Source organism: Podarcis raffonei, chromosome 7 (genome assembly GCF_027172205.1).
Source record: "Podarcis raffonei isolate rPodRaf1 chromosome 7, rPodRaf1.pri, whole genome shotgun sequence".
Classification (NCBI taxonomy): Eukaryota; Metazoa; Chordata; class Lepidosauria; order Squamata; family Lacertidae; genus Podarcis; species Podarcis raffonei.
The window spans coordinates 1,947,685-1,961,418 of record NC_070608.1 but is presented as its reverse complement, the minus strand read 5'-3'; the positions used below and the strand labels follow the sequence as shown (position 1 = coordinate 1,961,418).

Genomic DNA, 13,734 nt, shown 5'->3' with positions numbered 1-13,734 from the left:
TGTTCTCGGTATAGCTTAGAAATAAAGATAGCAATGTAGCACTAAACCTGCTTTATCCTTTCGTTTGCGGACTGGGATTAAACTCTGCTGGGCTCAAGGCAAGATGAGCCATATCAGCTCAAGGGCCGGAGCTGAATAAACTAACACACAGTGCATGTGTGGAGTCCTTGCCACTGAATTATCTACAGGCCAACCTCAGACATATTGGAAGGGGGAGAGGCAGGTCTTCCAATCAAAAGGCGCATTTTCCAGCTTGATTTGAGATCCAGCAGCACCTCTCTTTCAAAACCCAGCAGATGAGTTTTTGAAGGAAGGCGAGAAAGGGACGACACTTTCTTTCACCCCAAGGGCAAACAGTTGGGCCAGCTCTTCAAACATGAGATAGAAATTGAGCCATAGAATGATTGCGGAATTCGGCAGCAATAATATTATTGGCACAAAATGGAAGCAAGAAGAATTACCGACGAAAGAAGAATGGTGGATGAAATTAATGGACTATGCAGAATTAGATAAATTAACAGGAAGGATTCGAAACCTGCAGGACCAGAGATTCTTAGAAGACTGGAGTAAAGACTTGAAGTATTTGAAAAGCAATTGTGATAAACAGATGACGCTAGTAGGACTGCAAGAAGTTCTGTAAGGAGGATTATGTGAAATATTGCAAGGAAGACTATGAAGAGAATTATTAGTTAATGATAATTAAAAGTAAAAGAGAAACTAAGAAATGCAGAACAAGTGATAAAGAACGGAAAATCTTCAGAGGTTGTTGATGGAAGTCTAAAATATTGTATAAGATGTTATCTTAAATGACTGTTGGAAATGATATATTAAAAAATGAATAAAAATGTATGTGTATATATATATGTGTGTGTGTGTGTGTGTGTATAAATAAAAAGAAAGATTGTGAAATTCATTGGTGGACTTGAGTACTATGGCACCTGTCAGGCTTCAAGGAATCCCCTCCCCCCCCCCCGTGGCAGTAGATAAGCAGAACAAAGGAAAAGGAGTCTTACTACCAGTTAGAAACTTTAATAATCACAGCGAGAGAACGAAGAACCCATCTCCTAGAAATGGTGGTGCTCCCAATTAAGACTCCCACTGCCTTGCGTCCTTATTGTAATCTGAGCCTGTCCCCTCTGTGCTTTCTGTTTTGCCACTTTCTCAGCTCTTCTTGACCTTGGGGAAAGCGGAGGAATGCTTCCCAGAGACAGTGAATCTGTTAACCCTCTCTCCCCCAGTGTTTCTTCTCCTAGCTGTTCCCCATCCAGTATTTCCCAGCTTCTGCCTTCTGAACTATGTCCCTCTACAAACCACTGTTCCAAATCTATACTGTCATCATGCTCCTGGGAAGATTCAGTGTCTGGAGCAGGGGGAGGGGGGACTTCCACCATTCCTCCTCAGTGCAGCCCTCCGCATGGTCCCCGACAACACCCTGTGCGAGGCCAACATTTGACACCCCAGCCCTCTCACTGCCTTCCCAAAGGTGGGTAAGGAGACACCAGACTTTGGAAAGGAGGTGCAAGGGCTCTGGCAGAGTCCCAGAGCCCTTCCAGCTCCTTCCCAAAGCTGGGAAAGCACTAACTAGGCTTTTGGAAGGAGGCGGAAGGACTCTAAGCCACTGCCAGAGCCTCATGCGTCCTTCCCAAAGCCAAGCACCTCGGCTCAGCACCCAGTGTGGGTGCCCCACAAGCATAGCCCTGCAGAATTATTACACCTGATTTTGCTAAGCTGGAGCCGCTCTAGCTGTTCTGGACTACAATTCCCATCAGGCCCAGCCAGCTTGTGTCCTGCCCAGAGGGCTGTCTTAATATAAGTCATGCTAGTCTTTCCAGGGTCCCAAGCAGAGAAGCATCTTCCTTTTGTGGCCTCGCCAGCTAAGATGCTTTTAACAGGACACGCCAGGGACGAACCCCTGGTCTCTCACCCCTAAACTAGCAGCCTTCCTTCCCTTGATTTACCCAGCTAGGACTAGCTTTTGGTTTCTGAATTGGTCCCTTATTATTCACACCAGCGGTCAGACCAGTTGGGCACTGGCCCCAGAGACTCAGAAGGCCCCCTTCACTGGCCCTACGACCATTCCCTTGCCCACCCTCAGGGGGCATTGTGTTTCAAGTAAAGACGGCAAGTGGCCATCGTAGATGGGAACCAAGCCTAGCTGGAATTCTGCTATCTGCCCACCATCTAGACTCGGGTTGCGTAGACAGGTAAATAAACCATATATCGTAGAGACGCCACAGTCTCTGCTGTGCCCCATTTCCAAAGGAAGATCAAGCACACCTGCAACCCCTGGAAACGCGCACCGTTCGGAGATTGGGGTGGCGTGTCGAAATGCAATAAATAGGAGGAGAGGGAGAGGGGAGCCGTTGTGTGGGCATCGTTCAAGGCCATGCTGTGGGCATGGGTGGCAAAGAAAGTCCCCAGTCTTTGATTTTGAGGATTATGACAGCCGGGCCTTTGTCTGCCCACTCTCTAGTCTCTGGCGAAGGACAGCCCGGACCTCGCCACACCTGCAGGCAAGCGAGAGGTGCCCGGCTGCGCTCAAAGTGTGATTCTGTCCTCAAAGATGGAAAGCACCAGCAGGATGCCCCAGCCAGCCAAGAGTCCCACGTTTTGCAGGGCAAAGAGGAGCCATGGACGCTTATCTTTCACGTTCATCAGGGCCGGGAGCTGCGAACCAGAGCAGAGAGGGGAGATTAGCGAGCACCACAGAATGGGTCCCACAATCCCAGTCTCCTTGTGCCCCTGATTTCAGTCTAATTCTTTAACCCACCCCTTTCCCTTCCTCAGGAATTTGCCCGCAGAACACATTCATGCCTGCTGTTATGTACTGAGTTGAATAGGATCCAAACTGCAGCAGTCTGATTGGTCCTAGAACAATAGGATTCAGAATGCAGCAGTCTGATTGGTCCTAGAACAATGCAGCAGTATGATTGGTTGGCAGGAACTACCCAATCATGCTCCAGATAGAAGTGAATCCACAACCTGATTGGCTTACAGTAGAATTCCGGAATTAGCCAATCATGTGCAGTCCATTGTGTAAATAATGTATATAAAGCAGATACTTTGAGGGGACTTTCATTCATTCCTCCTCACCACTATGAGCTGAATAAAGAGCATGAAATCACTTCACGACTCTGAGTATATTTCACTGGCGACGAAGGTGGGATTCCGCTGAGCTGACTGCCACACGCAGCACCGCCACCTGCCGCACCGCTGCCTCGCACCGTGTATCCAGGCTTCAGCTCCGGGACACAAGGAACTCAGAATGGTAACCGACAACAGCTTCTCGCCATTCAACCCAGCATCTGGAGACTGGGAAGCGTACGCCTCCCGTTTCACCTTCCTCCTAGAAGCCAAAGGGGTCACCGACGAAGAAGACGCCAAGAAGAGGGCGATATTCTTCAGCGTCTGCGGAGAGGAGACGTTTGAAATCGCCCGGGCTCTCCTTGCGCCTGAAGACGTCGCTACTGTTCCATACAAAACAATAATGGAACAGCTGAAGGGGCACTTTTCGCCGCAGCCCTCAGTGGTGGCTCGTCGAAATGCCTTCTACGCAAAGCGGCAAGCCCCTGGGGAAACCATAACTGGGTTTGTGACCTCTCTCCGCCAAGCCGCCCGGTTCTGCAACTTCTCAGAGCTGGAGAACATGCTTCGTGACCGCCTCGTCGGTGGCCTGAAGGATGAGAAGCTGCAACGACGCCTCTACGCTAAGAAGGACCTAACGTTCCAGGTCGCTCTGGAGGAGGCCCTGGCAACGGAAGCTGCCGAGAGGTCGACGCAAGAGGCACGGCCGAGCCAGCTGTCCCAACCGAGGGTCCACCACGAAGACCTCAACGACGACTCAGGATCCGACAGGGAGGAGGTGCACCGAGTACAGCAGCGCACTCAAGCAGCCCACATACCACAGCTGCCTCGACGAGAAGGAGGGAACTGCGCAAGCTGTGGAGAAAGTCACGAGAGGAGGACCTGCCGTTTCCGCAACGCAGAGTGCAGGCAGTGCAGAAAATTGGGACACATCGCCCGGGTGTGTCGGGCTCGGCCCACCCGACGCCAGGCATCAGATGACCAATCCAAGAGCCCCAGGTCCCGGGGCCCAACGCACCAAGGCAACTCGACAGAGCTCACGGACTTCCAGGTATACCAGTTGCCCCACCCCAACGTAGAGAAAATTTATGTTGACGTACAGATAGAGGGGGCCCCATGCCGCATGGAGCTTGACACGGGTTCAACTCTATCCATAATCTCGGCAAGGACCTTAAGGAAACTGTGTCCTACTGGGGGTCCCAAACTCAGGCCGGCCCCATTCACCCTCCGGGACTTCCAAAAACGTAAGGTCCCCACAATGGGGGTGGGGACCTTCAGGGTGCAATACCGAGGGCGGACGCGGCAACTGGACTTGCTTGTGGTCAAGGGCCCCTACATTAGCTTACTGGGATTGGCATGGTTTGGACCACTGGGGCTAGCCGTCACCGGGGTGAACCACACTAGTTTACAAGTGGACGTGGACGCCATATGCAAGGAATTTCCGGGGGTTTTCGATGGGAAATTGGGACAGTATACGGGCCCCCCCATTGCTCTACAGCTTGACCCCGCAGTACGACCGGTCAGGCTCAAGGCCCGCCGGGTCCCGTTCGCCCTGAAACCCCGTATAGACGAGGAATTGGACCGGCTCGTGGAGCAAGGAGTGCTGGAGCCGGTGCCTAATGCCCCCTGGGAAACCCCAATCGTCACGCCCGTCAAGCCTAATGGTTCAGTCCGCATCTGCGCAGACTACAAATGTACCATAAACAAGGCCCTCACGGCCCATGCATACCCAGTGCCAGTGGTCAGCCATGTTCTTGCCACCCTGGCTGGGTCGAAAATTTTTGGCAAGCTGGACTTGGCCCAAGCATATCAACAGCTGCCAGTAGATGAGGCCACAGCAGAGGCACAGACGATTGTGACGCACAGAGGAGCATTCAGGGTAAAGCGGCTGCAATTCGGTGTCAGCGTGGCACCAGGCATATTCCAGAATCTAATGGACTCTCTACTTAAAGGGATTCCTGGCGTCACCCCCTTCTTCGATGATGTGTTGATTGCCGGGCCCACACCAGAGGAGTTTGAGGACCGCCTCCGCACCGTTCTGCACCGTTTCCAGACGGCGGGTCTCAAGGTGAAGCGGGAAAAATGTCTACTAGGAGTGCCTCAGGTGGACTTTCTGGGATTTATGGTGGACGCAGAAGGGGTCCACCCGACTGGGGACAAGGTACGGGCCATTTGTGATGCCCCAGCGCCCAAGAACAAGACTGAACTTCAGGCCTTCTTGGGACTATTGAACTTTTACCATTCCTTCCTTCCCCATAAGGCGGCGGTAGCAGAGCCCCTACACAGACTCCTGGACAAGCGGGCCCCTTGGGTGTGGGGCCAGCGCCAGGAGGCCGCATTCCAGGCAGTCAAGGACTTGCTTGTCTCAAACTCGGTCTTGGCACACTTCGACGAGAGGCTGCCGGTGGTGCTAGCATGCGATGCCTCGCCCTATGGAATTGGCGCTGTCCTGGGACACCAACTCCCGGATGGAAGAGAGGTACCGGTGGCATACTTTTCCCAGACACTCAACGCAACCGAGCGGAACTACTCGCAAATCGACAAGGAGGGTCTGGCAATCGTGAAGGGAGTAAAAAAATTCCATGATTTCTTGTACGGGCGGCCCTTCACCGTGGTGACTGACCACAAGCCGTTGCTTGGCTTATTTGCCCCTGAAAAGCAGACCCCCCAAGTGCTGTCTCCTCGCGTCCTCAGGTGGTCAATTTTCCTTGCCAGCTACCAGTATGCACTGATTCACCGTCCGGGGAAGGCGATGGGCCATGCGGACGCCCTCAGCAGGCTACCACTACCGGAAACAGGCCCCGACCCAGCACCTGCACAAGAGGTTATGAGCCTGGAGCTGCTTCCCGACCGCCCCATTCAGGCACAAGAAGTTGCACACCATTCCAAGAAAGATAGGGTCATCTCCCGGGTCCTGGACTGGGTGTGGAGGGGATGGCCCAGCAGCAGCCCCGGGCCAGAATTCGCCGGCTACACAACCCGCAAACATGAACTGTCGGCCCACAAGGGGTGCCTGTTATGGGGAAGCAGGGTCGTTGTTCCCCAGCCCCTCCGCAAAAGGGTCCTCACAGCCCTACACGAGACACACCCAGGGGTAGTAAGAATGAAGGCCCTTGCCAGGAGTTATGTGTGGTGGCCGGGGATCGACGGAGAGATAGAGGCCTGGGTCAAACACTGCCAGGCCTGCCAAGAATCCCGCCCAGATCCCCCAAGGGCCCCAGTCCAGTCCTGGGAGTCCGCCCGAGCACCATGGTCACGCCTGCATGTGGACTTCGCTGGCCCCTTTCAGGGGAAAACATTCTTCATAGTGGTGGACTCCTACACCAAATGGCTGGAAGTCGCACTGGTACCGTCCACTTCTACGTCCGCAGCCATCCGGGTACTACGCAGGCTGTTTGCAACCCACGGGCTCCCTGACACTCTCGTCTCAGACAACGGGACTGCATTTACGTCAGGAGAATTCCAAACCTTCACAGCGCAGAACGCCATCCGCCACATCCGTTCGGCGCCATTCCATCCTGCCACCAATGGCCAAGCAGAACGCATGGTGCGGACCACCAAGGACACCCTTCGCCGCATGACGCAAGGGGATTGGGAGTACCGCCTTGCCACATTCCTTCTAGCACAGCACAGCACCCCCAGCTCAACAACTGGCCGGAGCCCCGCCGAACTACTAATGGGTCGGCGCCTTGCAATCAGATTGGACCGCATTCACCCCGATAGAGCTCAGGATGAGGTAGTGGTGGGGGAAGGCAGGAACCCCCGGACCTTCGAGGCCCAGGACCCAGTGTACGCAAAGAATTTTGGGGCAGGCCCAACATGGGTACCCGCCACAGTCACCAGGGTCACTGGCCCCGTGTCGTACGAGGTGCTAACAGATGGGGGGCAATGCTGGCGCCGCCACTGCGACCAGATACGGCGACGATTCCCGGGAGAAAACCAGGAGGAGGAAAGGTCAGAGGAGTCCCAAGGGAACAGAGGGGCAGTGAGGCCCATAGAGCACGAGGGGCCAGCAGGAGAGGCAGAATCAGTAAATACAGAGAGGACCTGCGAGGCCGAAAGGACACCGGAACCAGAACCACGACTGAGCGAGCCGGTTGCGCCAGACCAAATAGCCCCATCACAGCCAGCATCCTTGGAACACGAGCCAGAACCTGAACCCCGGACCAGGGAACACCCCAGGCCGCAACGCACACGTAGGCCGCCAGCGTACCTCGAGGACTATGAATGCGACCTCCCGGGCAGGACTGGAACTTAGAGGGGAGGGGTGTTATGTACTGAGTTGAATAGGATCCAAACTGCAGCAGTCTGATTGGTCCTAGAACAATAGGATTCAGAATGCAGCAGTCTGATTGGTCCTAGAACAATGCAGCAGTATGATTGGTTGGCAGGAACTACCCAATCATGCTCCAGATAGAAGTGAATCCACAACCTGATTGGCTTACAGTAGAATTCCGGAATTAGCCAATCATGTGCAGTCCATTGTGTAAATAATGTATATAAAGCAGATACTTTGAGGGGACTTTCATTCATTCCTCCTCACCACTATGAGCTGAATAAAGAGCATGAAATCACTTCGCGACTCTGAGTATATTTCACCTGCCATCTATTGTTGGTGTACATCAGAGACAGTGTGGTGCAGTGGTTAGGGCATCATACTAAGACCCAGGAGACCAAGGTTCAAATCCACGCCTGGCCATCACAAAGCTCCCTGAGCCAGCCACTGCCTCTCAGCCTTACCTCCCTCGCAGGGCTGTTGTTGTGGGGATTAATTAAGATGGGAGGAAGAACCTTGTACGATACTGTACACTCCTTGGAAGAGAAGGTGAGATATAAACCAGGCAGAGGGCCTTCTCGGTGGTGGCACTCGCCCTGTGGAATGCCCTCCCATCAGATATCAAGGAAATAAACACCTATCTGACTTTTAGAAGACATCTGAAGGCAGCCCTGTTTAGGGCTCAGGGCAGCTAACACCAGGTATAAAAACAATTGATTAAAATACAACTTAAAAACAAGATTAAAGTACAACATTAAAACGCAGCCTCATTTCAGTAGAAACTCAAATCAAATCAAACCCTGCTCTTCCAGACCATTCGGGGTGCCGACTCGTCCTCAGGATTGTGGGTGCCCGCCGCCACAACGCGGATGTGTGATGGCACACGCGCTACATGCGGGCTTGTAACAGCGCACGTCAGCGTTGCGGCGGTCGATGGCAGCGGCTCCTCTTCTTCCTCCTCTCCACAGCCAGTGGAGGGGCTTGGACTCGGAGGCAGAGAGACTCGGGTTCTGTGTCTGTGCGTCCCCCAACCCCGGAAAAGGGTGGCTGGCTGTGGAAGGTGGAGCTGGACCGCTTCTCTCTCAGAGGCAGCACTGCTGCCGGCTGACTTGGCAACATTGACTTTGTGGTACCCGGACCCCAAAATTATATTCTTGTGGGTGCCCAAGCACCCATGGCTTCCTGGAGTTGACTCATATGACACCATTTGTAATTTTACATGCTTCTCTCATTTCCCCACTTACACGTGTTTCCCCTAAACTAGTAAAGGTAAAGGGGCCCCTGACCATTAGGTCCAGTCGTGGGCGCTCACCTCGCTTTATTGGCCGAGGGAGCCGATGTACAGCTTCCAGGTGATGTGGCCAGCATGACTAAGCCGCTTCTGGAGAACCATAGCAGCGCACGGAAACGCCGTTTACCTTCCCACCGGAACGGTACCTATTTACAGTCATACCTTGGGTTGAAGTCGCTTCAGGTTAAGCCTTTTTGGGTTGTGCTCCATGGCGACCCGGAAGTAACGGAGCACGTTACTTCCGGGTTTTGCCGCTCGCACACGCACAGAGCTCAAAATGACGTCACACGCAGAAGTGGCAAATCACGACTCGCAGATGCGCGGACGTGGGTTGAGTTCGCTTCAGGATGCAAACGGGGTTCCGAAACGGATCCTGTTCGCATCCAGAGGTATCACTGTATCTACTTGCACTGGTGTGCTTTCAAACTGCTAGGTTGGCAGGAGCGGGGACCGAGCAACAGGAGCTCACCCCGTCGCAGGGATTCGAACCGCCGACCTTCTGATCGGCAAGTCCTAGGCTCTGTGGTATAATAATAATAATAAGGTGGGAGAATGGTAAGAAAAGGAGAACAACTGCCAGGGGTAGAACTCTCCCTACTTACCATATCGCACAGGGCCACGTAGAGGAAGAGGCCAGTGGCCACGGTGAAAATCCAGGCCTCAAACTCTTCTCCCGTGGACACAGAAAGCGCGATGTAGAGGCCAATGAAGGCTGTGAGGGCGCTGAGGAAGTTGAGCAGCAACGCCCACTTGACGCTCAGCCCGGCGTGGAGTAGGGCGGCAAAGTCCCCTGCAAAGGTGGGAGGAAGATGGTCATTCATTAGCTGAGATTCCTGCATTGCAGGAGGCTGGACTAGATGATGTCGGGGTTCCCCTCTACGTCTATAATTCCATGATTCTACTAGGAGTGGCGGCAGTCGGCCAGGTATCACGCAGCCCGAAGGAGACACCCCGTCCCTATCATTTGGGGATGGAGGGGAAGCACCTGCCTTCAGATCCCTGCTTGGAAGCTGCCCAGGATCTACCTGCTAGGCAACACTGCCTTATCAGGAGCTTGCCAAGAAAAAAAGCACACCAAGAACTTTGGCCAATATAAATTTCAGTATTGGGAGTGGTCCCTACTCGCAAGTCAATAGTCAATTGTAACAAAAACTGATCCATTCAAAAGTATGTATTCTGACAAGGATTACAAACTCAAATAGTTTATACAGTGGTACCTCGGGTTACATACTCTTCAGGTTACATACGCTTCAGGTTACATACGCTTCAGGTTACAGACTCCGCTAACCCAGAAATAGTGCTTCAGGTTAAGAACTTTGCTTCAGGATGAGAACAGAAATCGTGCTCCGGCGGCGCGGCGACAGTGGGAGGCCCCATTATCCAAAGTGGTGCTTCAGGTTAAGAACAGTTTCAGGTTAAGTACAGACCGCTGGAACGAATTAAGTACTTAACCTGAGGTTGTATTGGCCTGAGTTCTTGGTGTGCTTTTTTCTTGGTATATTTAATAACAATAACTCCTACTTATTAATCAGGAGCTTGCAGCAGCCCACTCTGAGCGCTTGCCCTGTCGAACGGAAAAGCAAAATTGCGGCGTAGTTTTGCCACCATGCAGCATATCCTGGCTCAGCCTTCCCCATCCTGGTGCCCCTCAGATGCTGCGGTTCCTATGATCCACAGGCCGGCATAGCCAAAGGCACTAAGGCTGATGGGAGTTATAGTACAACATATATGGAGGGCGCCAGGATGGGAAAGACTGAGCACCCTGATCTCACAATGGCCAAGCAGATGCCCCAACGGGAAACCAGCGATCAGGATTCGAACACAAGACCCCTCTCCCCCTCCCTGGGGTTTCCAGCAACTGGGATTCAGAATTCATCCAAGTTGGCGGCCATCCCCGCCTCCAGTGGCGGGGAGTTCCACAGTTTAACGATGTGTTGTGTGAAGGACTTCCTTTTCATCTGCCCGCTGTCTTCCTCCAGTGCACAAAATTAAATAAACCCCAACCCTGCCTTCAGTGCCATGCAATGCCCAGCCCCTCCTTCCTCCTCACCGAGCTCGTGGGGCAGTTCGTGGCACAAGACAGCCAGCGAGGTGGCCAGACCCGTCTTCCAAGAAGAGGAGAAGGCGGCGCCAACGGCCAGTCCATCGGCGAAGTTGTGGATGGCGTCTCCGATGGTGATCATGTACGGCAGCATCCTCAGCTCTGCGGAAGGAGAAATGGGAGACATCAGAACCTCAGAATAATAGTAGTAATAATAATAATAATAATAATAATAATAATAATAATAATAATAGTAATGACATAGGTGTGGGGGTTTTCTGTACATGTCCAGGATCATTTCTTATGACTACCAGATGCCTGGACATGGATGTAGGTGGGTGTAGCCAATGCACACTGGGATCACAGTTCTGCAGCGTCACCACTTTGTCAACCAAGTGCTTGCATCTAGACACCGTAATAATAATAATAATAATAATAATAATAATAATTTATTATTTGTACCCCACCCATCTGGCTGAGCCTCCCCAGGCACTCTGGACTGCTTCCAACAAAGATTAAATATACATTAAAATATCCCACATTAAAAACTTCCCTTAACAGGGCTGCCTTCAGATAGCTTCTAAATGTCAGGTAGTTGTTTATTTCCTTGACATCTGGTGGGAGGGCGTTCCACAGGGCGGGTGCCACTACCGAGAAGGCCCTCTGCCTGGTTCCCTGCAGCTTCACTTCTCGTAGCGAGGGAACCGCCAGAAGGCCCCCAGCGCTGGACCTCAGTGTCCGGGCAGAACGATGGGGGTGGAGACGCTCCTTCAGGTATACTGGGACACAGAAGAGCTTCTGGGATCAGGCCAGTGGCTCTATCTAAGTCCAGCATCCTGTCCACCCAGTGGCCAAAAGGACCTAGGAATCTAGGCTGCCTCTGCACCTGGAGGTTCTATAAGAACATAGGAGCCTTGTTGCCGGCTCAGGCCAATGGTTCACCTAGTCCAGAAACCTGACCTCATAGCAGGACCTGAGAACAACAGTATTTTCTAACGGTTGTTCCCGGTTATCTGGTACTCAAGAGATAGACTGCCCCTGGGCATGGAGGTTCTGCTATGACAACAGACCTCCGTAATAGACCTGTTCTGACAGTGGCCAAACAGATGTCCCATCTGGGGAACCTGCCAGCAGGATTCATGCGCAAGAACCTTCCTGTGGTTCCCAGCAACTGGGATTAAGAAGCGTTACTCTGACAAATGGAAGCACTATGCTCCATCAAAAGCATAATGCTCCACACATTTGCCTAATTCAGCCAGCTAGCCCTGGGGTATTATCTAATGCTTATTTTCCTTAAACTGACTTCTGAATTTTGAATTTTATTGTTACAGTGGTACCTCGGCTTAAGTACTTAATTCATTCCGGAGGTCCGTTCTTAACCTGAAACTGTTCTTAACCTGAAGCACCAATTTAGCTAATGGGGCCTCCTGCTGCCGCTGCACCGCCAGAGCACGATTTCTGTTCTCATCCTGAAGCAAAGTTCTTAACCCGAAGTACTATTTCTGGGTTAGCGGAGTCTGTAACCGGAAGCGTATGTAACCCAAGGTACCACTGTATTCATGTTTTTATACTGTATTTTATGCTGCTTTTACAATTAAGTGTTTGAAATTTGTTGTTAGCCGCCCTGAGCCCAGTTTTTGAACCAGGAAGGGTGGGGTATAAATAAAAACATTATTATTATTATAATTCCCTTCTGGAGCCGTCCAAGTCGGTGGCCCTCACTGCCTCCTGCGGGTTCCATAGCTCAGCTCCGCGGAAATAAAGGCTTCCTTTTGTGTGTCCTCACCCCCTGCAGGACGCACAAAGAGCAGTGTGTGCGAAACACAAGCCCTGAAACCCTTTGCATGTTTCCTTCCCAGCTGGCAGCCTTCAGGCCCTGCGCCCTGCTGGAGGCGACATGTGCCAGAGGCAGCCTCTGGGAAGCAGGCAGAGAGAAATTCTACTTGAGCTGTCAGTGACCCTTCCCAAGCCGCCCTCCCTCCATGCTGGGGGATTCAGCCCGTAACACAATGCGCCGTTTGTTCTGAAAACGAAAGGGAACAGTGGCAGGAGTGGCCCAGTGGCCTAATGGATAAGGCATCAGCCTCCGGAGCTGGGGATTGTGGGTTCAAGTCCCACCTGGGTCGGCTAGCTAGCTTCTTTTGTTTTAAGAGAATTCTTTTTTCCCCTCCGAAAGGAGGGAATTTGCAGACAGGAAACCTCAGATATCGGAAATTAGGAGGAGGGTTAAATTAAGGTGGGAAGCTGGGCAGGTTTTGAGCGCCAATTCAGACAGCTTCTTGGCTTGAGGGGAACCAAAGGTGTGTCCGGGAAGCGAGGTCCCAGGTTTGGACACATGATTTGGGCCCATAGCTGTCAACTTTTCCCTTTTCTTGCGAGGAATCCTATTCGGAATAAGGGAATTTCCCTTAAAAAAAGGGACACGTTGACAGCTATGTTTGGGCCCCATCAGAAAGTGGCTGACAATCTAGGACAGCTCTCCTCATCCTGGTACCCTCCAGATGTTTTGGACGGCATCTGACAGGAGTTGTGGTCCAAAACATCTGGAAGGCACCAGGTTGGGGGAGACTGATTTAGGAAACAACAGAGATTTGCTTGCGTTGCAGAGTGATGGCGTTTCCAGCCCTCGAGACCGGCTTCATCAAAAAGGCTGGATACGAACCCCAAGAGATCTCACTGATGGAAAACTCATATAAACCCTACAGACTCTTGGAGTGGGGTATCGTTTTAGGGTTTGCGTTGGGGGTCAAGATTCCATTTTGCAGATGTTCGTTTTGCTGCTCTTGGGATCAATTCCCTGTGCCTTGATTTTTAGATCTTCTTATGACATGCGGGGATTGTTTGATTTCATCGTGCCCACTCTGACACATCGCTTAGGACTGCTTTGGTTACAGTTTTGTACTTGCGCAAATATTTCTGTGTCCGTAAGCTGCCTTGAGCGTGGTTTTAACTATGGAAAGGCGACATGCAAGTGAACGATTGTGATCATGGTTTTGCTCAGAGCAGGTCTTTTGTTTCATTATTACAACGGTTCCGTTTTTA

General features: G+C 52.1%; 1 protein-coding gene and 1 non-coding gene across 4 annotated transcripts in view; one reads left to right on the top strand and one right to left on the bottom strand.

Moving 5' to 3' along the window:
- Positions 1-1,013: 1,013 nt before the first annotated feature.
- Positions 1,014-13,734, bottom strand: part of SLC39A4 (solute carrier family 39 member 4) — a 66,521-nt gene continuing 53,800 nt past the window's right edge. For all 3 annotated transcript variants that reach the window (XM_053395096.1, XM_053395094.1, XM_053395095.1), the window contains 3 exons: positions 10,702-10,854; positions 9,254-9,441; positions 1,014-2,667 (listed from right to left, as the gene is read on the bottom strand). In XM_053395096.1, coding sequence (XP_053251071.1) covers positions 2,539-2,667; positions 9,254-9,441; positions 10,702-10,854 — 470 coding nt within the window. In that variant the 3' untranslated portion in view covers positions 1,014-2,538. The remainder of the gene's footprint in view (positions 2,668-9,253; positions 9,442-10,701; positions 10,855-13,734) is intronic.
- On the top strand, positions 12,746-12,818 carry TRNAR-CCG (transfer RNA arginine (anticodon CCG)). The gene has a single exon. It is a non-coding gene; the product is annotated as a tRNA-Arg (tRNA).